The sequence below is a fragment of the Onychostruthus taczanowskii genome, unplaced genomic scaffold (genome assembly GCF_017590055.1).
Source record: "Onychostruthus taczanowskii isolate IOZ18803 unplaced genomic scaffold, ASM1759005v1 scaffold93, whole genome shotgun sequence".
Classification (NCBI taxonomy): Eukaryota; Metazoa; Chordata; class Aves; order Passeriformes; family Passeridae; genus Onychostruthus; species Onychostruthus taczanowskii.
The window spans coordinates 659,066-685,485 of NW_024507324.1; the positions used below are offsets into that span (position 1 = coordinate 659,066).

At 37.4% G+C, this 26,420-nt stretch overlaps 1 protein-coding gene across 1 annotated transcript in view; it reads left to right on the top strand.

The window, feature by feature from the left end:
* The window catches only part of KCNK2 (potassium two pore domain channel subfamily K member 2), a 103,413-nt gene that overhangs the window by 55,874 nt on the left and 21,119 nt on the right, over positions 1–26,420 (top strand). The window contains exons 4-5 of the mRNA XM_041426688.1: positions 22,092–22,252; positions 24,654–24,840. Of these exons, the coding sequence (XP_041282622.1) occupies positions 22,092–22,252; positions 24,654–24,840 (348 nt within the window). The remainder of the gene's footprint in view (positions 1–22,091; positions 22,253–24,653; positions 24,841–26,420) is intronic.

Here is a 26,420-nt window from a genome sequence, read left to right on the forward strand (position 1 = left end):
AAATCTTTCATTCTTACTCTATAATCTTTTAGTTAAATAAGATAAATAATAAAATCAGAGGCTATTAAAGCTTCTCATTTCAATTTTTAAGTAGGTAACATCCTCTATAGGCAAGAATTCCGTTAATTTTAATTGCTTAAAAAGGTCTTTGATTATACATTTTTGGCACCCACTCTAAAGTTCTGTTGGCAGTCTGAATATAGTCTTAGATTTGGACATAAATATAGAATCATACAATTATAGAACAGTTAAGGTTGGAAAAAATGTAGTTCAACTGTTAACCAACTAAACTGTGTCCTCAAGTGCCACATTTACATGGTTTTTTTTTAAACACTTCCAGGGACAGTAATTCCCCTGGGTGGTCTGTTCCAGTTCTTGACTGGAATATGCTGAAATCATCAAGTGCTGATATCATCAAATGCTGTTAGGAATCTGCCAGCATCATTGCTGGCTTAAACTGTTTCCTCTCTTCAGACTGGCCTGCAGATACTGATTCATGCATTTATTGCACCACAGATTGATAAATTCCCTCTGGTCAGAAAAGCACAGATTACTTGCAAAAAGCCCGACATTTGAGCTTGTTGAACAACGATGGCTGCTGCTTGGAGAAATGGGTGCATGAAAATACATCTCCTGGAGTCTGGCATGTGTTAGGGCACTAAGAGTCGTGGCAGTCAGCCTAGTGAAGGCCAAGAAACTTTTTCTCTCTGTCTTGCTTTGGTTTTTCCCTGTTGGAAGAAAGGATGGTAGATATGACAGGACATATATTAGGGGCTGTTAACTTTGCTCCATGCTTTGGACAGCACAACTGGAGAGTGAAATTCAACAGCCTGAGAAAGAACTCCTCTGACCATATATCTGTCTACTTTCTAGTTCAAAACTGGCCAGAGAAAATGTTCTTACCAGAACAAGAATCCATTATCTGATTCACTGCTCCATTATAGGTGATCCAGACTGAGAAATGTTTAATTTTTGTGTTTCATTATGGGATTTATTGACCTTCATCTGAGCCCTGAAGTGATGTTTTGTTAGGCTACATAAAACTGTAATTTAGGTTTGCACTTGCCTAAAATGCCTTATTTTGCTATGAGATGGTTTGTAGATCTGTGTGAAGAGACTTCTATAAATTTGTAATGACTTATGATGAATATATTTTTCACCTTAGTAAATAGCTTTCATATCTGTCTGATTTCATGTCTTGTCTGAACTTTTGACTGCTAATTAGTCATTATTGTTAAATTGTTCAGAATTTTCATGTCTACAGACAAATATGAAAGACTCTTTGTCCACTATAAGTCAGTGAAGACTTGGAGAGGTTGTTATTTGGTACTCATTGGTCTGTGGTTTTATCTTGCAATGTTCAAGCTGTGCTGTAGCTATGATTGGGGTACAAGGAGCAGTAGCCAGTGTGGTTCTGCAGCTGTAATTAGAGAAAAAATGAGTCAGTGCTATCAGAAATGCACACATGTTATAGCTGAGCAATTGCTGCAAGTAGAATATTAAGATCAAGATAGTTGTCAGATGGGAGGGAAGATACTGAAATGCAAAAATTAAAGATTGCATTGCTAGGTGTCTTGTTAAATACATAGATTCTCAGGTAACTCTGAGTGGTTTTGGTAGGTATCACAGGAAAGAAAATGCTGGCATCCCTGCTGATTTTTGTGTACAGGGTGAGCTATCAACTTTTTCTTCTTTATTTTACTTTTCTTTGAATTACTTTAGGAGAGAGCAATGATTACCCCACTGCTGTGGTGAGAAAGCTGAATTGCTTTTATGTCCAAATGTACACTGTCAGTTTGTCTGGAGCTTGGTGCAGAAGGGGATTTTTTTGTATTAAAGATCATCAGTGTGCTGCAGAAACTAAGGATTGTGCTCTGTATTTTGTGTTGTGTTCTGCCACCCTTCAGGTTAACCAGTCCTGGCAGTTGCACCAGTGGTAGTGAGCTTGATGAACCTACATGATAATTTAATATGGAGAATATTCAATCCTATACAGAGAGAGATTTACAGAGTTTAAAGCACCTTTGGAGATCAATGGCAACAATAGTAAAGGAGAGATAGACAGGAAAGAAATTGGTAATTTAAAATATTAATTTAAAATTCTTTTAATATTAATTTTTTTTATTACCTATAAAATTAAAATACTTCTCAGACAAGTCCAGTGAAGGTAGTTCATAAGTGTGGGAATGATTGTAGGAGTAGTTGCAGGAGTAGATTGCAGTAGGGTAAGATCACTATTACCCTGTGATGTATCAAGAGTTTGGAAGAATGTTTTTTTTAGGGATTTGTTCTTTTATGAACAAGTCTAGCTACATACTGATAAAAACCATAGCAAATTATGATTGAGAAAAATGGCTGTAATATGACTTGAATTCACTAACAGGTGATTATTTTGTCAGAAGAGGTATGATTTGTGGAAAAGAAGGACTATCTTTTACTAGAGCCACTCAAAACAGCTGGAAGAAAAGATAAGCTTTTTGGGCTTGGCTGAGGAAGGCCTAATTTGCACAAAATACTGTTGTTTTTCTAATTGTATCCAATGTTCTAAAAAGACACTTTGCTTTCCTATCATTTTACTCCACTTATGTTCTTCTACCATCCTGATAATAAGAGAGCTCCCTATGAATCATTTGAACCATCTTGCAGGTATTGAGAGGCTTATGCCTCCACTCTCACAACAAAACATTTAAAAATGTGTATTGTTCTCACTTAATTTTTAAAATCAGATTTCCATAATGACATGCTACTGCATCATCATAAAAATAGCAAGTACAGAACTGACAGTGGAAGTGTAAAGACCCATCTGTGCTACTCATTTTTTTTCTCCCACCATGTTTTATATTTGATATTTAGAGCACCCCAACATTATATATTAAATGTCTAATACTTCTCTGAGTGGTAACTCATGGAGACTAATTAAAAGCAATCATCCTTTCTGTAATTTGCTGAAAATAAGAGATCAGATTAAGAATAAATTAATTTGGAGATATGATAGGTAATGAAGCATTCATAATTACTTGTCAGTCAAGAATGTATTTTTTAGTACTTTGTTTTCATTTTAGAGATATCCCCTCTCCAGGCTAAACAAGTCCTGACCTGTGCTCTGCAGCCTTGAGAGAGCAAGAGAGGTGGGAATCAAAGAAATGCAGAGACATTCCCCTAGAACTAGAAATTAGATGTTGATGGCAGGATAAGAGCCATATTCAGCTCTCATTAGCACTGAGAAATTTTGTATGTGACTTTTAGAGAAACCAACCCCTCATGAGTTGGTGGGAGTGGGAGGCTTTACACTGCAGTGCTCTATAAACCCTAAGTTTGACAGACATCCGAATGTATGTGCATGGATGTGAATATAAAAAGTTATCCATTATGGAAGTGCCTGGTCATGGCATGTTCCCTGCCAACAGAGGTGCTTGCAGCAGTGAGCAGCATGGCTCTGCTGAGGACACATGCTGTGCTGTGTTTCAGATGAGTGACAAATATGTCATAGCATTGTCCCTGTCTCTCACAACTGCTGCGGTTGTAAGACGGTTCATTCACTGGAAGCAAAGACTGAACTGCTTTATTCTCACTCTCATCCAGAGAGTTCAAGGTTTTCCAAAAGATGATTTTTTTGTGATCTACTTAAAGCACCCGTTTAGTGATGGGCCAGAGGAAGGAAGTACTGAAAGCAGCTGAAAGACGTGAAAGATTGCCAGATGCCTGCTAGAACAGTGTGTTGCTAAGTGGTCACACAGAGAGATGATGGAAACTTCAACTGCAGCCCTCCGTGAAAATGCTCCCACAGAGATCTGCTTATTAACTAATACCAAAAATTCATGTCAAGGGAAGGCAAGATGGAAAGCAGCTGGGATGGTGAATGATTCATTGATCATTGGACCATTGGACACAGAGTAATACAAAATGAGTTCTGTCTCTGGGGATGCTATGCCTCTGTCTGGCGTACAGCTTCTGGAAAAATTGTGAAGAGAATACACGTACAAAAGTGGGATGTTCCTCTGAGTTATCTGGAAGCCCAAATGGCCTCCACATCATCCTGTGCTGGCTGTTTATTCAAGGCTCTTTCCTCTCTCCTCATCTTTTGATAATATAATTTTTGTGTTGGTTCATCTACACCCACCTTGTCTCCTTTTCCATCAGCCCCACTCTGAACTCACCTGGAAAAATGACCACAGAAGTAACAGAACCGCCTTACCAGGGAAGGCTGCAGCCTACATCTGAATGAAGAAGGAACCTGGAGACAGCAGGGCCACCATCTGGGAATGCTTCATTTTATCACTTTTATCACCTACTTTTTGGGCTAGTCCAGTGATAAGCGCCTAGTAATAAATCTGTCACATAAGACATTGCATATGGCACTATCATTAAATATAGCTAGATACGAAATCACAAAGAAATTTCTAGGGAAATTATAATCTAAACATTCCAGAGAGAAAAGCAGATTTAACATCTGACAGTATTGATACATGCAGCTAGTAAATCTAAACATGAGTCAGATAGAATCATATCCAACCATGGAAATTTATAAATAATGCCTCTTGTGACATGTGGTGTAGTTAAAATGCTGGGTCCTGAACCTACAAACATCTGTGTGTATGCCTGGTTTGAGAGGCATGAGGGAGTTCTCTGTGAGTCACAGCCTTGGAGGACTCCTGTGGAAAAGGGATGATTTTGAGGCTAGAAGACAACATGTGCGTGGAAGTACACCTGGATTCAGTATTTGTGTTCAGTGATGCCTAACCCCAGAGTTTTTGACTCTCCTGATTTGATCTGTGGTAAAGACATATGCTTCTCAAGGCTTTCTGTAGTCATGACATTTTGTTCTTGCTGTGAGGCACTCTGGTAATATTAATACAAATTAATTCAAATACGCTGGAAATAAGAGTATATCTTTTTCCTTCAGTCTGGGGAATACCACCAGGGTCCAGAGTAAATGTACTTTTACTGAAACTACTTCTAGGTTTCTTGGCTATAATATATTCTTAATTCCTTCAAATCTATGCCATTCTAGTTTTCAGTTGTTTATACTTTATCTTTTTGTTATTTTATTTTGATGCTGCTAAAGTATTCTCTGACAATCTGTTATTTCATGTAGAAAGATTTCAAGTCCAATGCAATGTCTCTGAGGGTTTTTTCAAGTCCAACCAATAGCTTCCTCAGAGCTAATGGGGAATTAGAACAATTTAAATAGAACAGTGAAAGACCTTCAGAAAATGTCTTTGTATGTAAGAATATGAAGACTTCTGGTATTTGGCTACAATTACATGGCTTAGCTATGCCATAAGAAGAACAGTATGACACAATCTGTGTACAATAAAAGTCTTTATTTCCTGACTGCACAAATAATGTACATTTAAAGGTACAAACATATGTTTACATGTATGTGTTTGCATCAATGTCTTTTAAATATATGCATGTGTTGGCATCTCTCCAAGAAATATATGGCTTTATCTCTTAATGGTCACTTACTGTAGCCACCTCCAGACAAATAAGTGTATGTTAATAGCTTCTATTCATACAGAAATTTCTCTTCCATTTGATTGCTTTCCTGCAAACAGGAGAAAGGCACGAAATACATATAAGAGACCTCTGATTTTTCACAGCTGTTCAGCCTAAGATCATGTTCTGGGCTGTTTTATGTGTTAGTTTACATGCATCTGATACACCTTGGTAGTTTCTGTATAAAGTCTATTGAATGTACTTGTTTCTGGGATGCAATGTCAAAAATTATCCCTCAGCAGGTGTGTATATAAGTAGACACTGATTTGAAACCTCTGGTACCTGAAGTTCCAGTCTGAACTGGGGTGACAGATGATTTCACAGCCAAATGGCTGCACCAGTGCTGACCTGTAACTTGCGGTGTTGATGTGGTGACGTTTTGGTCTTTATCCTGATACTTCCCTGATTGGTGGGAGGGTGAAAGCACTTCATGCTCTGCAGTTCTGTCCTTCTGAAGCTCATGGCTGACAAGTGAGCTTGAGTTTCTGATTTGTAGTTCTGAGTGACAGCAGCAGTGATCTTGGATGCATGTAATCAGTCCCTTTGAGAGCAGTGTAGTGTTATGAAATGTCTCTGAGGGATTTTTCAAGAGTCTTGGGAGGTCTAGCAAGGATCTAGTTTATGCAGGTCTAATCGTTGGTAGAAAAACTAAATATATGCATCTTCTAGAAGATAATGTCTTAGCAACTTTGCTGAGCATTCATACTGTGGTCTGTGCCTCTGGCTGAGCCCTGGATCCTGGTCTTGGTTTTGGTCAGAGAGGTTTTATTGGAGCTAAATCCTGTGGAGTTCAAGAGTTTGTCAGACTCCTCTGCAGGGTCTGTTACGAAAGAAGTGTGGGAGAAAATAAAAGAAAACTAACTTGATAACAGTAGGTGAAAAATCATTTTCTGCCTTTTTTTTCTTGCTCTTCATGTTCTGAGGTTTCAAGGCTCTTCAGCTGGGACATCTCATGTCACTTCTATAAAAAATGCAAGTCCTCATCCATTTTATAGAAGATAACAAGCAGCACAGCTGCAGGGGTACCTGATAGCTGATGCCAGAAAGAGTTGTGGGGAGTAATATCTGAGGATGGTGAGTGAGCAGAGGTAGCCTTTGTACCAGCTTACAAATGCACTGGGTCAGAAGGACACCACTCGTGGCTTCCCTGAAAAAGATGAATTGAGTTAGCAGCATGTCTGGCTTACTTTTTGTCACAAAGAACCTGGAGAAATTTTGAATAGCTGATTTTGTTCATCAGGGAGCTCTTACAGGAAGAAGTTGCATTATCATTTATATTCTTAATTTTCTTACATGGTAGTCCAAAGGCCAGGGTACACATTCAGTTTCAAGGTCTATATTTTCATATGCATGACATTAACTTTGTAGGGTGATATTTGTTCTTGAATCAGCTTGAGAGTGGTGGGATTTAAAATGAGTGATAGTAAAAGGGAAATATTAGCTGCTTAAAGAAGTGTGTAGCTTTTAGTTCCATCCTAAAAAATTGATTTGAATTTCCTTCTCTCTCAAGCTGATTTGAGAGCAAAGTTTCTCCTAGTCTTGCACCATTGTTACTGGCAAGCCTGCATCCAAGAATATTGATGCCAAGTAAGAAATTAATTTTATGTTGGTTAAATGCTGCCATGTGCAAAGATTAGATACTGAATAGAGAGAACTTTGGGTTTGGGGATATTTTTATGTGCAAATCTGTATTTCCTAAACTAAATTGTGTAGTAGTTTGTAGCTTTTCAGTTGACCAAAATGATGGTTAACAGTGGGAAGCGGCAGGGAAGTCTGGCAGTGCACTGGATGTTTATTAGGACTCTGTAGTGTGTACCAAGGGTTTATGAGCACAGGGCTGAGCCATGCAGCTGAGGCACACCATGGAGTTTTCAGCTGAAGAGGGCTGCATGGAAAGCTTGATTCCGGCCTCTCTATTTCTCCACTGCAGACATCACAGTTATGATATATATTTTTTCCCTCCAGTTCTACTGATATATGAAAATGAGCATCTGGAGGCTATTGTTCAGGATAGAGGAGGTAGCATCGAGTGGCTTAGTCATATCCAGTAGCCTTTTTAAAGATGTGCAGGGAAATAATTTTGGTATATAGAGCCAGTTACTCCCTCTCTAGAATTGCATACACTTATTTTCAGGTCACTGTGTTCTTTGCTTGAATTGGAAGAAGCATTGCCTATATAGAAAGAGATAAATATATAATTAAAATGATCCTTTTTTTTTTTTTTTTTGTCAATACTTACCGGAAAATATGTTTACCCTCAAAGGCAGATTATTTAGATTTTTTTTTTTTTTGAGATATTTGTTGAAAATAGTTATATTATTCTGGTAGTTGATTTGCATTTTAATTGGCAAAAGTCTTCTCAAGATAAGGAAGGAGGTTTTTGTGTTTCATCATCAGCATATTGTGATGTCCAAGTTCTGAGGCATCTCATCAGCACAGGCAACCTGAAATTTCACTTTCAGAACTGTGTCCAGTATATGTTGGTGGTTTTTTGAGGGGTTTTATATACCATAGAAGATTCTGATCTTTAAATTTAATTCTTTTTCACTTCAACAGATAGGAGGCTGACTCTCTTTATGGAGACTCATGATTTGGTCTGTTTTCATTACAGTGTGCAAGTACTTGTAACGTGTATAAGTGAATACTGAGGGCAAGAGTGCTTACTATCTTTTTGGAAGGACATTTCTTGTTTGCTTCAATAAATGCAGCAATATGGATTCATAAGAGGTACTATTACTGTATTTCTGGAACACTTTGATTTAGCTTGAGCTAATTTCTGGAGCAATTTTCTTGACACAAGTGACAAGGAGAGGCACATCTGTTGCACCTAATTAATTTTTGTGTGTGGATGCTGCATTAATATAATTGAAGACATGAAAAGAATATGATACTATTATGTAGAATCTTTTTATGTCCTCTCTGTATCCTGAGTGTGATTGTATGCGTGTCCTATATCTACCTGTTCTCATAATGGCTATTTCAATTAGAGGCAACTTTGGATTATTCAGCTTTACCCATGTGACTTCTGCTAGAAGGCATCCTTAGCCATTATATACTACTGAAGGATGAATTTGAGAATAGGTTCCATCTGTAGGTATTTCATTAAGGATTTATTTAGGTTCCAAACTTTTTATCTATATTGATCCTTCTAAGTGGTAGGACTATGTATAAATTAAATTAAAGTGGAATTGTTTAGAAAAAGTATTTCTAGTCTGATTGTTCATAATTTTAATGTATGCAGTGTTCTAGGCTTCAGGTACCAAGGAATCCAAATTACCAGCAGTCCCTTCTGGAAGAAATGTTATGGCCATTCATGCATTTATAATTCTTATAGTGTGGGATGTTATAATCTTTGTTTTCTTTCTTTTGTTATATTCTGAATACAAAACTACTACTTTGGATTGATTTTAGAAACTACAGTATGGAAAACCTTTAGGTCCCAAGGGTTCTTCCTTTTGATTGGGGCTAGCGTATCTTGGACCACAGAAACACAGGGCAGTAGTTTTGTGGTCTTATTTTGGGGAGAAAAATTTGTTGCTTAAATTATTTTTACTTAAATACCTAGGATGCAGTAGGGTTTTGATTAATGTCTTGGTAGCCAGCTGAGAGCCTCAAGATATTTTGATTTTGGTGTGGAAAAATTTAAAATGTGAGATGATAAATACCATAATATTTGTACAGCACTTAAAGAAAGGAATCATATGATTTACATTGTTGAATCCCACGTGGGAACAGGAATAGACATTATAGAATGGCCTGAGCTGGAAAGGACTTTAAAGATCATCTGATTCCTTCCAACATCACCACCATGGGCAGGGACACATTCAACTAGACCAGGCTGCTCAAAGCCCCATCCAGCCTAGCCTTGAACACATCCAAGGATAGGGTATCCACAGCTTCTCTGGGCAACCTGTGCCAGTGCCTCACTACCCTCACAGCAAAAACCATCTTCCTAATACTCAATCTAAACCTGCTCTCTGTTAGCTTAAACCCATTCTCCCTTGTCCTATTCCTTCAAGTCCTTGTAAAATGTCCCTCTCCAGCCCCCTTTAGGTACCAGAAGGTGCTGTAAGGTCTCCTCAGACCTTCCCTTCTCCAGGGTGAACAATCCCAGCTCTCAGCCTGTTTACATAGGAGAGGTGCTCCAGCCCTCTTATCATGGCCTCCTGTAGACTTGCACCAGCACTTTCACACCCCCCTTTGGAGACTCCTGAGCTGGATGCAGCACTCCAGGTGAGTAGAGGGGGAGGATCACTCTGGTGCTGGTCACACTTCTTTTGATGCAGCCCAGGATATGGCTGGCTTTCTGGGCTGCCAGCACGTATTGCTTGGTCATTTAGCTTCCATCTGTTGGTGTGTAAACATAAATAGTTGATTTGGATGGCTCTTCTCCTGCCAAGAGTCACAGAGCCATACTGAAAAAGCAAAATGGCAACAAACATGTTTCTCCCCCTGTTTTTGTGTTGACAGATTAAACTGCAAGATATACCTAGCTGACACAAAATGCTCTCATAAATAATTCTGGTCCCCCCAAAAAATTCCTTTAAAGGTTAAAGAGAACTAAAAATTTTGATATCTTAATTCCTTACTGGAAAATTAATTCTTATAATCAATCTTAGGATTATGGTATTCTCTTGATGAATAGTCTCCAGTAGAATCAGACAACTGCAGCTTAAACAAATTAATGTAGGCATTGAGTGGGATATTTTTAAAACAGTAACTGCTTTCCCAGTTATACCACTTAGGTTCCATTCTGGTTGCTTGAGAAAAATGAGATCCTGTAAGCAAAAGCAGGTGGAGTTGCAAAATGTTTTGAGTAATATCTTTCCATGCTAATTCCATTTAGGAGTCCTATTTAAAATAGGAGACAATTTTGTTCTCTTATTTGGACACTAGCTAGTAGCTCTAACTTGTTCAAGCTGAGTAAAAAGCAAGTAATGTTGGGGAAGTATATATTTCATTCTTTTCTCTGTTTGCAGTTGTTAAACAGGCTTCTGCAAAATCAGCTGTTGCTGTTTGCCAGAAAAATTTGAAGAAAGTAATATGCAGCATTTGACTTCTTAGAAACGCTTTAGGATAGACATTCTTGCTTATGTTGGTTTGACTTTCAGGATCACATATTCCTAAAAAAAAAGGGAATCTTGGAGGGAGAAGATGACATCTGAATTTTTTTTTTTCTGGCAAATAGCTTCTGCATGAAAATACAAATGCATCTAAAGAAAATGAGTGCAGATTTCTTTCTCTATATAGATTTTTTTCCTGAGATATATAATGGGAAATTTTAAATTCTATGCATTTTCTTTTCCAAACTGACCCTATATGGAATTCACAGCAGTTAAAATGTTGATGAAGCTTCCCCTATAATTAAGGATGAGATCTACTATTTGCTAATTCTGGTAATAATAGAGTAGTAGTGACCTTCAGTGGGCCTAATTGGCAGGTGTTATTTTCTGAAACACATTTCAGAGCGTGATAATAACAATAAAAAAATTAACATCAATATATGCTACCTGCTGAAAATGCTATTAATGCTCTTCTTATTAGAATATATGTAAATATTACTGATCTTACCTCCCTTTTTTAATCCACCTTAAAAGGCTGAAAAAGAGCACAGGGTATGCTTTAATTAATGTGTCTTCTCAGTGTAGGGACAATTCTATTTAAAAGTCATTAAGATTTGTTGTCCTTAGCTTGAATAATTGCTGTGCTGTCCATATCTCCATATGTAGTTTCATATTTTAGGGGAAGAGAAACAATATTATTTTATATTCAGGAAAATGTTTAACTTGTTTTTCAGTTCAAAGAGATACTGTGCTTTTGATGAAAAGGGAGCCGTGGCTTTCAGAACATGTACTGACACTTAGGGAGAGACAGAGAAAAAAAGTAAATGGAGGCTTTTGTGATTTAAAATTGGCAGAACTATTTATTCAGCGTAGGAGCTAGATCAAACCTTCATCCATTAAACTAAAAACTTTTATATTGAACAACATCAATATGTACTCCTCAAAGGCCATTCCTTCTCCTTTTCTGCCTTCATATTGCTGTTTAGCTGTGGTGATGCAATCCAGGACTTCATTAGCTTCTGGTAACTTCCCTGGATCATCATTTGCTTTCAAGTGTGCTGTCAGGCTCTGCACAGTACGAAATGCCCTCAAGGACTTTAGATTTAAATAGGACAGAAGGCTGATAACCTCCACTGGGATCTGAAGCTGGGGTTGGGAGAATACCTGGGGGTCTTTTGGGAAGACCAGGGAAGAGATAGGTTGTACATTGTGCCTCACAGCCATGGCTTGAGAAACATTAAATATATGAGCTGGTGATCTGAGATCAGATGCTCAAGCTGTTTTCCTTTTGATTTTCCCTGTGCTTAATTTTTTTTTTTTTTTTTTTTTTTTTTTTTTTTTTTTTTTTTTTTTTTTTTTTTAAATCTCTAGGTTGATGTGATTGGTCTGAGACCATATTCCACACCGGTCTAGAGGAGAGTATATCCATATACCATAGTCCAAACAAGACCCAAAGCTGTGTTTGTAGAGGCAGATGTCTCAGTCCACACTAGCTTATTTATATTCCAGCTGAGGGCTTTGGAGGGTAGGAAAAGAAAAAGAAGTGGAATAATGCTTGAGAAGAATCTTTACATGTAGGCAACTTATATATTTTTGTTTTCATGTTTCTTTCCCTTATAAACTGGAATACAAGATTTTATAAATATAAGATCTTCAGCTGAAAGCCTTCTTCTCTGTCTCATGAAGCATTCTATTCCTATTTGAACTATTTTTATGTGTGCAGGTGAGGTGATTAGAGACTTCTAAATGATTCCACTTGCTTTGTAAAAGAAAAATCACAGCCTATATACTTAAAAAAAAGGTGTGAAAGTAATAATTGCTCACAATTTGCTATGTGCTGAAATTCCTGTAAATCTACTGTAAATCATACTGTCTTTTTTCAAAAGCAAACAGGGAATATATACAAAATACTTCAGTGTACTAAAAGCAAAAAAATTTGGCATTTATTTTGCACTGCCTGACAATGATAATTTAAATGGCTTTACAACATGTACAGAGATAATTTTACATTCAATTATGTTTTCTGTTAGGAACTTCTGTTTAGAATCACAAACTTTTATAAAAAACTTATTTGCTGTAGATCCCTATCTTTTGACTGTTCTCTTTGCCAAAGAATCAGTGAGAATATCTAGAGTGGCAGCTCACTAAGTGTCTTGGATGAAGGCATGGAAGAGGCATGGCAAGACCCTTCACTCAGTGAAAAAGGCATTGCTGGGATGGTGGTGAGGCAATGCTGGAGGGCTCATCCTCCACTGCCTTTTGAAGCATTCTCACTGCAGAGGAAAATCCCCCATACCTGCATTGTTTAAAGTCACTAAAAACTGAAAACTCTGGAAGCACAAATTAATTCTTGTTCTTTGGAATATTTATGCTATCTTGTAATTGCACTTTCTTGAATTGCTTGGATAATGACATTTTATCAAAAATCTTTTGTTACATGGTGTGGAATTCTGTGAAATTAAAGAGCTGGTGACAGTATGATTTCTATCATGGCAGTGTTGAAAAATCAGCTGAAAATTTGCTAAAAATTTCCTTTGACAAACTATGTACTTGTTCATCTTAGCAGATGTATATGCTAAAAGAATGAGTATGCTCATGCTGAGTTATTTAACCTGAATAGAGATAAATTTAAACATTTTTCAAGTTAAACATGTTACTTGCTTTGCTGAATCAGGCACATAACACATAAGTAGTTGGAAGTCAAAGGAAAAATTCAGTGGAAGTTACTTCTGTGTGGTGCTTCATTTTTTTCTGTTTGTAGGATTCTATATTAGTCTTAATTCCAAAGATTACTGGAGAGGAAAAAACAGAATAACAAGGAATAAGAGGCTACTTCACACCTTCATGCGCCTTGTGAACCTCACTGGCAAAATATTAATTTTATTTTTAAAGAAAATAATAATATGAATACAAATCTTCAGAGATTTTTATTTTAGAAACTTCGTAGTATTCCTTCTTTTTTAACCTTAACCTTTTTTCTTTTATAATATGCTGGTAGGACTGCATAGAGAAGCATTTTTACTAGTAATAATAAAATACTCAGCTATTTGACATTTTTCAAAAAGTAATGTGTTTGTATATATTTTCTCTTGAAGACATATAATGTTTCTTATTATTTGTCTTATAAATTTTAAAGAAATCTGTATTTAAGTATGTGCAAATGAAGAAATTTTCTATCCTGGTATAGATAGCTCTGTAGGTATTTCTATCATTGCTGCCCATCTCTCCCAGACTGCTGTTTTTGCCAGGATTTCCCTGGATACATGGGTTGTATATCTGTAGTTTACAAGGAAGAATAGATTCAGAAAGAAAAAACTGATGGGGCAAAATAATTGCATTTTTGAACATTGACATGGGGAAAAGCCTCTTGAAGTGAAGCAGCGTGTGTGAAAAGTTTAAAACCAGACAGAGGATTGTAGCTTACCTAACAGGTCAGGGTACCTGCAGTCATTTTGACCACTTGTATCAGCTTGTCATGGTCTGATCCAAGTCTGCTGAGTGCAGGATTATGGGATTTGCAGTTGTTGTTTTAAATCTATGACTTCACTGACACCAAGGTGTGTTTATGGTTTGTTGCTCTAAGTCTGGCATAGCTTAATTTGTGAGTGTTTCCACTACATTTTATTTTTTGTAGGGAAGACAGAAAAATTACAGGCAGGGCAGTTTTGTGTTCTGCAGGAAAGCATATGGATTGCTTTGCCCCAGAATGGGGAGGCCAGCAACAGTCTGTTTTACCCAGCACTCACTGAGAATTGATTTATTTGTAAACAAAAATACAAACTTGTTTCTAGGGAACAAAAAGATTGTAATAAAACCATCAAACACTAGAAAAAGTTATTTCGGATTTCCATTAAAGTTGTAGCATCAGGTTGTTTTTATCACTACATGGAAAATTCACCATTTTTATTTTTCTGTCACCTGGAACAATGTATTTGATCTACACATCAGCTTATTGCTAATGAAGTTTTTTGCAGAATGAGTGTTGCTTTGTCATATTTTATATGTGTTTACACTTGATAAGAATGTGTGGCTAGTAAAAATTTCATGAAATGGTGCAATATAAACTTTTCGTTTTAGAGTACATCATGTTTTTGCTAGCTGTGTTAGCCTGGCATCTTGCTCCCATGAAGCAGTCTTACTTAGAAGAAATAAGCAAGTGGGAATTTCTGTTTTTTGGAGCTGATTCAATGTTGCTAGAATAAGAATTAGAGGTAAAATTAATGCAAACAATAACAACAACAAAAAGGAAATAATTGAAAAAGCACAGAAATTCTACTCCTGATGAGATGTAGATATTCTTTACTGGGAAAGGAGACAGCTGAATGAAATGCAGAATCTGTGCTGGGAGGCAGAGCCACCTGAGTTGATGTGGAAGCTTCTAAGAGTATTTTAACAATCATTACCAGTTCCTTTAGAAATTGCCTTAGCAACTCAGTGTGAGCTGTTGAATACTGCCATATCCATACAGAGACCTTTCTTGGAATACTCCTTCACCCCTCCAGTACAGCACTTTGACTTGAAGGAAACTTACTTTCTATGAATATTTATAGCCTGTTCTTTTACAAGAAGTTTTATTGATTTGATTAGTGCTCCCACAGAACAGAGATGAAAAGAAACCACTGAAAGGAGATCAACCTCTGTCTTGTCAGTTCTTGAATATTGCACACTTTATTAACGTCAGTCTAGGTTTTCCTGTTATTATTCCTAGTTATAAGAGAAGTATTGGTAAGATCTTTTTTTCAGACAGATTAAAAATCAGTATTTTTAATTTATTTTATTTTTGAGAGAGAATATCATAACCCCCTAAACAATCTATTTGCAGTTTTGTGACACAGAATTATGGGCTAGTGCTAAAAATCAGAATCTTGTAGTTTGGGATCTAGAGAATACCAAACACTCAATAAACAGCAGCAGTTTGTGACAATATGGCTCCCAAATCATTGTCTAAAATTGTGAGTATTGGCTTCTAGAAGCTGGAGTGGGTGAGTGAAGTGGTTGAGTCACCAACCCTGGAGGCATATAAATGATGTGTAGAAGTGGCACCTAGAGATGTGGTTTAATGGTGGGCTTGGTGGTGTTAGGTTAGTGGTTGGATGTAGCTTTCCCACCCTAACCAATTCTATGAACAAATTACTCCAAACTTCTCTAAAGCAAAGATTTTTGGTTTCTTAGCAGACCATGGTCTAAAATAGAGAGAACTTCATCTCTGTTATTGCACAGGGCTCTTCCATCAGAAGGATTCATGGAGGAATTCCTCAAACTTAAAAGTTAAAATATTTTCTGTACATGCAATTGATGAATTTACTTGAAGGAGGAGCACTATCTGTATATTCATTATGGGATTCCACAGGCAGCAGCTTGTGAGAGAGGGCTGCGATACATAGCATGTGCATGGGTGAAAGAATTCACGTGTATATATAGCACAGAAATGTACTTTCAAAGCAAAAGTATTTGTATTCAATTCATTTGGAATTTAGATTTTAAAGTAATCCTTGTACTTGTTCAACCTTCAGATTCTTTTGCTCTGTGTTCAGGAATGTATGTGCATGCACATGTGTTGGCCCTGACAGGAGGGGAGTCCAGAGTTTTTAGATATTGGCAACACCTATCTCTGTGTATCTATATGTTGAGCAAGCCTGAGGGTCTTTGAGGGCTTCAGATGATAAACTTTCACTAATTAAAGGTCAGTGTAATGCATAGTGCTTAGCCACTGATTTGGTGTGAGTTATGGACCTAAATGATATAGAGAATTTTGGACTTCCTTCTGTGCTTCGGTTACCTGCCTGTAAAAAGGGTAAAAGGAATTTTCTACCTACGTTGTGAAGTTGGGAGGGAAATCACATGGAGAACTGGAAAAGCCTTACACTTGTACTATCCAAAGCCATAAAACCTCATGGAATATGTGTTTGTAAATATGCAAATATATAGCACAGGCATACACAAGCATGTCAAACTGGAAGTGTAGGAAAGGGTTAAGAGAAGGAAAGGAAAAGGGATCAGTGTAAAAATGGGGATTGTTTTTCACACAATGAGCACAAACATGGAAGTTTTGCTATTTCTGCAGTGAATGCATGGTTTTCCCCACATGGGTATGGGGAACAAGTATATAATGTTTGTACCCAGCATGGGTACAAACATTGCCTTTTTGTTTAATGATTATGTCTAGACCATTATTTATGCTAAAAGGAATATCTTATTCATCTGTGATTAAGTCATATCTCTGCTTTGGCACTGTTGGGCAGGGATGTATTTAATGCTAATCTCCTGAGCCCAAGTGCTGATCCAAAGGGAAAAAAACATTTTATCTTCGAGAAATTCAATGAGGTACCTTTTATAAAGATTTTACCAGATAGCTCCTCAGGGCCTGGAGAAAGCATATTTTGATCTCTTAAAAATCAATTTGACATTCAGTATCAAAACCCACGTGTGCCCTTTGAGAAGGACCATCACTATAATTGAGCGAGGTGGTGAGGGTGTATGTGAACCCATGGCAACACCACTACCAGTGGCACACACAGTTTGGTGACTGAGGCTAAGGCCATGGCAGCTGCTTCCCATGGCTCCAGCCTCCTGGGAGTTAGCAGCCAGGAGCTCTGCCTTTTCTCTGACTCTATGAAATCTCAATATCAACTTTCTGTAATCCACTTTTGTGTAATTAAGAATGTGCCTGTTCACCAAATGATTTATCCTCAGTATTGAGCTCTTCCATCAATGGACTGTGTATCCAAACCTACTGCTAAGAGTAGTTTCTCATACCTTAAAATATACAGCATTAACTTAGGATAATTTAAACTTTATTTATTTTTGATATCTCATGAATGATGCCTTGTTTAATTTGAGGTTTGTCATAAACATGGAGAAAACATTTGCTTGTACTTGAATTTACATTTCCTTGTATAGAAAGAAAATGTTTCAGAACTTCCCCAGAACTTTCAAGTACCTGAGGTACTTGAAATAAATGACTCATAGGTGGTAGCGCTGTCTTCCAGTCAATTTAGCAAGTAAAATCTAGTCTTAGAATTCTCAAAAGTATCTATGATCTCTCACATGAGAAATACTTAACTGCAGCTAGATAGTTTCAGTAGATACCCTGCTTTGTCTAGGAATTTTATGTAAAAAACATGCTCATTTGGAGTCTCTATATTTCTAAGTCCACTTTGAAAATGTGTATCCACAAGAGTTTTCTGAAGATACTGGTTAACTAGAAAGCAAAGGAATCACTCTCTGTAGTTAAAACAGAAAAAAAATTTAAATTAGTTTTCAGTCTTCCTTTTTATGAAGGTTTGAATACAAGGATGCTTGCCATCCAAACAAAAGTGTCATGTCAATTGTATGAGAATTTATAGTATTTCAAGCTTTTTCATATTTGCGATAGAATCTATTGTTTGTCATGGGGGAAGACTCAACTAGAATTTGAAACTTCAAACATTGTTTTGCTCAAAAGCAGTAGTATATAGTTATTAAAGTTACTTATATCTGCTTAACAGCGAATCTGCTTCTCATGGGAAAGTTACAGATGCTTTCATTCTCCCAGAAATATGTCAAAAAAGATTATATGAAAGTAAAGAATCCTTCAAAATATTTCTTTGTTTGGGTTTTTTGGGGTTTTTTTGGTTGGGTTTTTTTTTTTTTTTTAATCCTTTTCATTTTGCATACCCCTGCTTCCATCTCTATAGCTGACCAAAGGGATACTGATTTCCTTTGAACCTTATTTGAATCTCAGAGACTCTTAGGAGTTTGGAGCTGAAACTCTGGAATATGTTACTTGTTTGAGTGGAGCAATTAGTTACAATCTACTTACAATGGGCTTTTATTCTTAATTCACACAGAATCAAAGAATCAGAATTCACTCAAGGTTACTGGAAGCTCCTTGTAAAATGCATTTCTTGTCCACAGCTGCTTGTCAGAGACAAGTCCTGTGTTCATTAAAAGCATACTAAGAATTTAGCAGAAGATGAAAGGGATTTGGTGAAAGTGAAGTGGGGAGGGTGCATTGGGGAAGGACAGTCTGAAAAGGGTACTGACAGTATTTTGGATGAAACAGATCCCATTTAGCAAGTGAAATTTTGTACTCTGTACTGCTCATGGCAGATAGCATTGATTAAAAGCTTTGAGGGAAATCTTTCCGATGAATTTAGAAGTTTAAATCAAGCAACTTGGTAATTTCCACAATCAAACCCAAGTATATTGTGTTGAAGTGGGGAATGGACCGGTTCTAGGAATTTCCCCCTCAGAAAGAGAGGAAGGGATGAGCTTCACAGGGCTGAAAATGTGAAGAATAAGCAAGGCACTGAGGCTGCCTGTGCAGTTGCAGTGGATACATCCTGTCCCCATCCCATCCAAGCAAAGAGCTCTGAGGCAGGGAAGAGCCAGCAGACCATGTTGTAATATGGCTGATTCCCCAAGGTTTGCTGTGAACAAGGCAGTCCTAGACAGACTTTATGCTGCTTCTTGAGTGTAACGGGGAACACTGAAGTAAAAATATGCCAGCAAGCTACTGCATTGCTACTGGGGCCAGACATTCCTGCCCTCCACATGCAGGAGCTCTGTGGTACACAGGGATATGCAGTGACATTCCTATGTTCTCTTCTCCAAGCAGAGTGCCCAAAATTAAGGTTTCCTTGTTTTTTACCTAGCAAGAGAATTCTTCTTTTTTTGTCTTTGTTATAATTATTTAAAGAAAGAAATAATACTTTCCTGACACAAACCTCTTGGGAATTACATCAACCATATGAAATATAAATACATTTTTTCTCCTGATGTATAAATAATGGATTAGGTTTTCACTGGAGAAACTGAGAGTAGGATTTAAGGACAACTTGTGTAACTCTCAAAGTAGGCTGTGGTGTACAGCAGCAGACTGTTATAAAACATGACACAGTAGGAAATGTGATTAATGTGTGATGGAAACCCCTTGGTAGATCAGGTCACTAAAGTATGTACCCTACCCATGGTTTGTGTTATGCTCAGTGAGCATCTGGACAGAAATAAACTGCTATCTGGTGGAGTGTTATTTTATCCAGTAATGTGTGATTTAATAATACAATTGTCACACAATACCTTTTCTGTGTTTATGGAAGAAAAGCATTTAGCAGTTTTTAGGATAAAAAACAAGAATTTGAGCATAAAAATGAACTACTATCCTTCCCTCAAGGAAGACACAAGTCTGATTTAGGGAGAACACCCAGAGCTGAATGTGAACTTGGTGTCCTCATACCAATTAGCAGCAGATGAGAAGCATGCTGCAGAGCAACAGCCTCTGTAAGAGCTCTGGGATGCTCACAGAGTGCCTGCTTGTTTTATGGGGCCAGCCAAGCAAAACTGCCTGCTTGGCATGTGCTCCACTGGGCTGGTGTTTTGTCACCATTGCAAGACATTGCTTTTGTAGAGAAGTAAATAAAACGTGACTGCCAAATCCCCTAGCATGAGTTTTCTAAATCTGGTGTATCCAGACCCCTGATTCGGAATTGCATTAAGACCTCCCAGGAATTATAACCTGGAACAATTCAAGCTTCTGTTGATGCATAAACAGGCATGTTTATGAAAACAGAGTAGCTTGGATCTGTTTGTCCCTTTTTGATTAGTGATGAGCTAATTTTATTTTAGAACTTTACTCCTTGGTGCATGAAGGGACAGAGTGAGCTCAGTGGAGCTGAAATTTCCTGAATTATCATTTTAGCCCTGACTCTGGTTTAGGGAAGCATATTGGGTTAATCTAAAGTTGCTGTGACTTTTTCCCAGTTTTCTGAGTCAGACTTTCTTTCATATATTAGTGCAGGGAACATTGACAAATTGTAGTACTCTGCAACCTATAATTGATATTTCCTGTGATTTTTTTCTTTTTTTGTTGTTGTTGTTTGACAAGGTTTATAAGTCAAGATTTAGGTAAAATTTAAATATCAGCTTTTTTTTCTCTGGCTGAATTCTATCAATATTGCATTTGTTGTATACAGAAGTACAATCTGAAAACTGAATTCAGAGGAATTATCTAGGAATAAAATATATTCCCAGTGTGATATATTTTTATTGTAATGAATCATAAAATGGCCTGGGTTGGAAGGAGTCTGAAAGATTATCCAGTTCTTACTTCCCTGCCATGGGCAGGGACACCTTACACTAGACCACATTGCTCAGAGCTCCATCCAGCCTGGTCTTGAACACTCCCAGGGTGGGGCATCCACAGCTTCTCTGGGCAATCCATTCCAAGTTAAGTGAGGGACAGTTTTGTCTTGTCTGTTCTGAAAGGAAAAAGTAGTTTTAGCAACAGAGCTTTGGTGTAGCTTACCTATATGAGAGCAGAACCAGAAATTAAGATAATAGGTTTAATTAAAAAAAAATCTACATTTTAAACCATCATGCTCAGAATCTTTAAATACGAATGCTGATAAATAGCTAAGACATTCATTAAATGTGCTCTATATAATAGGAATTTTGTCAGGTTGTGAAAAAAATGTTAAGCTACTTTGAAAATAAAATTTGTCAGATTATTTCCAGAAAAATGGATTTTCTTTGGGAGATTTGTGTGCATATGATGTTTTTCTCATGAAAAATTTAAGACATTAAGACAAATTTCTCAGCTACATGGCAAAACACTTTGCTGTTTATTTGCAAGTTATTTTTCTAACAAGAAGGTAATGTTAAAAGAAGCTTTTTTCTAATTTCTAAAGATAAGCCTTTTTATGACAAGTTTTCCCTCTTGCCTCCTTTGAAGGGTGTGTTGTTCTGCTAAAAAGTGAAATAATGTCAGAAATTCTGGGATGCTACTGCTCCCTCAAAACATTATTGATCCTTTGGAGGAGAAAAACTTTTGAATTGAAACTCTGGACTTATGAAACTTTTCTGTAGGGTTCTGCCTGTGTGACCTTGTCCAAATCATTAAATACTGATCCTGGGAGATGTACTGAGGGCATTCCACAGGTGCTGGGGCCTGTGCTCTTTGTATTTAATTTTCTCTGTTCTGAGTGGACCAGCAGCAATGGAGCGGTCAGAGGAATTTGGGGTACTCTTTTACACAAACTTGTGAAGACAAATTATTTCCATTTTCAAATGGACAGAGCAATGAGCTGTATCACTAAGCTTTGTTCAAAGGAACCAAAACCTTTAATAATGAAGAATCTAGGCAGTTCCATTTATGGTAGAAATCCCTGTTTTGCACATCCAAGTGGTTTGTGCTTTTTTTAAAGCCACTTCACTTTGAAACTTGGTCCATGTGAAGGAAAATGGTGTCATTTACAGGTGTTGTGTAGTGTTTACACCTGTGTAATTTACAGGTGCTGCAGCCTGTTAAATGCCCAGTGACAGACACTGGCAGGCTAAGGCATAGATCAACCAAATGCTATTAACTACATGTAGTAGATGATAAGAGAGGATTGTATGACCTACATTTTCATTTAATTTCTCACTATGTTTGCTGTGTCATATGGTTAACCTGGTTAGCCTGTTTTTAACTGTTCTGTTCCTGCAATTCTTTGAAAATTTATAATGCATGATGTGTAACCTATTAAACATCTCAAGTTGTTTGTAATTTAGGCTTTGGAAACATCTCCCCACGCACACAAGGTGGAAAGATATTCTGTATCATCTATGCCTTATTGGGAATTCCTCTGTTTGGTTTTCTGTTGGCTGGTGTTGGAGATCAACTAGGGACAATCTTTGGAAAAGGAATTGCCAAAGTAGAAGATACCTTTGTTGTGAGTATGCTGACTGCCTCGTTTTGTTCTTTTCCTGCTTGTTCTGAATCTCACACGTGAAATGAAAAGCCTGAAAAACAGGGTGTGGCTCATTGTTGCAATCAGATGTACATGAAAAGGTAGGAAGGACTTTGGCACAGTCTGAACTTGCTAATGAACACCTCTGAGAATTAGGTGAAGACATATTCCCTACCATTGTTATGGTTGGGAAGAGGAATAAGACCCAAAGAATTTTGGTTTTGCTCTGTCCTTGTTACTCGTAAGCTTGCTGTGATGCTTACTCTTAAAGGTTTTTATCTAGATTGTGATAAGAAATGTATTCACTGAAATTTTTGAAGCAATGAATGCTTAGTAACCAACTTTGTTGCTGTTTGCATCAGCACTGCAAGTGTTAGGACTGGTTTTCCACATCAAGCCCTACCCTTGCATGCAGGACACCTTTTCTTTATGGAAATGGTCTGACATGGCTTTGGTTTTCATGCAAAGCAATTTGGGCCTGTGCTAAGTAGTCTTATGCAACAGGCAAACACAAGCTTGAAAGCTTTTTAAGAAAAGGCATGCATTTTCAGCTTTGAAACATCAGTTCATGTCCAGACTAGGTACTGGAGAATAACATAGATTTCCATTGAGATTTGTCTGAAAAAGGAAAGAACATTCCATAAGAACATTTTATAATTTCTGGGTTTTCATAGCTGATTTTATTTTCTTATAGTTATAGAAGTTCTGAGATCAATTTGTGCCTCTTTTTTGCTTGTAGAGATAATGATTTTCCTTTTTTTTTAATTCTGGGTGTATCCCTACAAGAAGAATGCCCCTAGATAAAAAGCAGTATCATCCCCTCTTTTGACAAAATCTGAGTGAAAACATTGATCTAGATGTTGCAGTCTGGATTACTCTCTAATTCTGTTATTAGCTTGCCTAAAGAACTGGGAAATGCTGATGGGTCAGAGCAGGTGTAATAGCTTGTGTTATGTTGCCATAACACAAGCTATTACTCTGATTTGGGTTACAAAAGCTCGACCTCGGTCATGCTGACTGTAAACACAGTTCCTACTGAAACTTAAAAACAAGAAAACATCCACTGTGAACAACGTAATTTCATTTTCAGTCGATTTCTGTGAAGGTTTCTTGTATAATCCCCTCTTTTAGGTTAAACTGACATGCATTGGAGGGATGAAAAATGGCAAATTGGCTGGGCATGCAAAATGGAATTTTGCAGGGGTCTGTTCTAGCTGTAGTGCAGTTTAGAAAAATTTTAATAGCATACACAACAGCTAAATGATGTGGTTCATTAAATCTGCAGATGGTCTCAAGCTGGGGAGACAGCTAAAACTTGGAGGATCAAAGTGATTTAAAATTTTTGAAAAGAAGTCTGACTAGATAGGATTAAATTTAAGCAGGACAAATACAAAGTAATATATGAATATAATAAAATATGCAGCTGCATGCCAGGAAACAGCTGTCTAGGTGCAATTTTATGGAAGTGTTCTGTGGACTCTAGAAGTTAACATGCTAACATGGGTTAATGTCATACTGCCATGGAAAATAGGCAACGCATAAGAAAGGTTCGTTCCATCCCATTTAGTGCTAGTTTTTCATATCAATTTTTGAGTACAATGCTTAATGAAACATGGGCTAGTTTGCTGGTGCCAAGGGATTGCAAGAAAAATAGGAAGGGGAAGAAGTGGAAATAAATAAATTTGGTTAAAAGAACATGTAACTGATAGAGAACTCATGTGAAAGTTTGCTGGAAAGAGAAAATTAACAATTTCTGTATTTGTCTTGGATAAGACCATAAACAGTACACTTAAACAGGAGTTAAGATGTAGGTTAAGCATTAGGAAAATTATCAGATGACAAGAGTATGATCACAGGTTGCCTGGCCATTAATGTATTTTCAGTGGCTTAGGTGGGTTTATTTTGTCCTTGGGCAGGTTTGGCTCTCTTATATCCCTTCCAGCTCTGCTTTGTAGGTATGGTTTAGCCAATTATTTGATTGCAGAGAACTGTATGATTAGAATTCACCTTATTTAGTTTATTATTTGTGGATATAAAAAATGAGAGAAATTGCAGGTGCATGCACTGCTTGAATATATAGAAAGCCCTCAAAACTTTTACATCATCAGCTGTTGGTATTACTGAATGCTACACATCCTGCTCACCTGGGAAGAGTCCAGCCCTGCTCTGCATTGACTGCTGGCAAATGTTTCCTAGGATAGTCATGCTTGCTTTGAAACCCTTTTCAGAATAAAATCCTGCTTGAATTTTCCTGTTTGTTTGAGAATTATAATGCAGTGTCCTCTAGAGCTATGTAGTGCACACTGGGAGGTGATGGGTACTGATGTGCACAGGTGCAGTTTTATTATCAATGGGTTTCCTGTCTTTCCCCTTCCCTTTCCAGAAATGGAATGTGAGTCAGACCAAGATTCGCATCATTTCAACAATAATATTCATACTGTTTGGCTGCGTGCTGTTTGTTGCCCTTCCTGCAGTTATATTCAAGCACATAGAAGGCTGGAACACATTAGATGCAATTTACTTTGTGGTTATCACTTTAACTACCATTGGATTTGGTGACTATGTTGCAGGTAAGATGTTTTTCATAACTCTTTATCTTATAATGTTTTGCACATTGATATTTATTCTGCATTTTTTTTCTTTGTTTTGGGACAGATGTAACTCTCTTGTGGTACCTCTCTCCCAGTTTTATCCTTCATGATTCATGTGATGGGGCCTGTCCTCATTTTGATTGATGTGACAGCATAGAGATAGGAGGTGGGACACTGAAATTCGTGGTGCATTTCTCTGCCTACTGCTTTTTCCTCTTCCTATCCTATTAAAAATTAAGTAGAGTATCATTTAGGTAAGGGTTTTGTTTTATTTTTCTTACAGGTTGCAAAGAGCAAACACTAATTGAGTGTTTTAATCTGAATACGTTTTTCAGCCGGGCTTGTTTGAAATGCCTCACCCTGTGAAGTGATATTGTGTGTATCCATTACTTTCAAAATATTCCAAAGCTCTCTTTCTGCCATTGAAATGTCTGTATTCTGTAGGATCTGCTGCATCCTACTCTGTGACTCTTTGTCAGTACACATTTGCCCATGTGCTTTTTGTAATGTCAGGAGAAGTTCTAGCACAACCCATAGATAATGTGTCCAATTCTTATGGTTCCATTAAGATGATTTGTAAATCACTTCGATATACTGAGCTAAAAAAAAGTCTGGGCTAGTTCTCTGTGTCAACTTTTTTCTTGAGAAGATGTCAGGGGTGTTAGTTCACCTCTTAGATTTGTGTAAGGAATGCTGTTTGTGCTGAGAAAGCATGTTGATGCAAGTCAGTGATGTGTAGAGGTGAGGATGAGAAACTCAGAGCTTTGTGGTCCAAACCTGAGACTTGCTTTCCTTGGCATCTGCTGATACAGAACCATCATTTCTCTCATGAAATGCCTCTCTCCCACCTCTGAACTCAGTGCAAGGCAGAGGTGGCTCACAAGTCCTTTTGTGCTGGTCTGCTCTCAGTGAGAGGCTCTGCTGGAGGAAATTGTTTTTAGTAGACACTCATATGCTCTGGGCTCCTCCTGTGTCTTGTCTGTGCCCATGGCAGTTGTGTGAGTCCAAGTGTGCCAAGCTGAGGTTCTCAGGCTGGGTAACTCCTCTTGTAGGTGTCTCTGAAGTTTTGCCTTGATGGCAGTAAAGGGCCTTGTCACTGGCAGAGATTTTTCAGGTTGATGAGGTCCAACAAGGACCTCTAAAATGTCAGAACTGCTTGATACGTTTGTAAATTATGTGGATAAAATGGGGATAAATTTAGTTGTTGAAGATACTAAGCTACTCAGGCAGCCTTCATTTTTAGACTGCTTACAAACTTGTGAAAGATTCCTGTAAACTACAGAACTGAGCTGTAAAATAGCAAATCAAATTTCTTTTGACTTTTACATAGTTATTTGTGATGTTTTCAAATGTCTTTGTATGTGTCTTGACTTCTGCCTTTCCATTTTCTTTCCCATATTCTTTTTCTTATTTTCGTTTTGTCTTCAGAATTTGTGATTCTGGTCAGATAACAACTAGCATTAAATAAAAAATTTATGCTGTTTCTAAGTTAAGAATCTGGGTGTTTTAGACTTTCATTCCTGAAGGGTATGTGTGTGACAGGGAATAAAAATGATAGT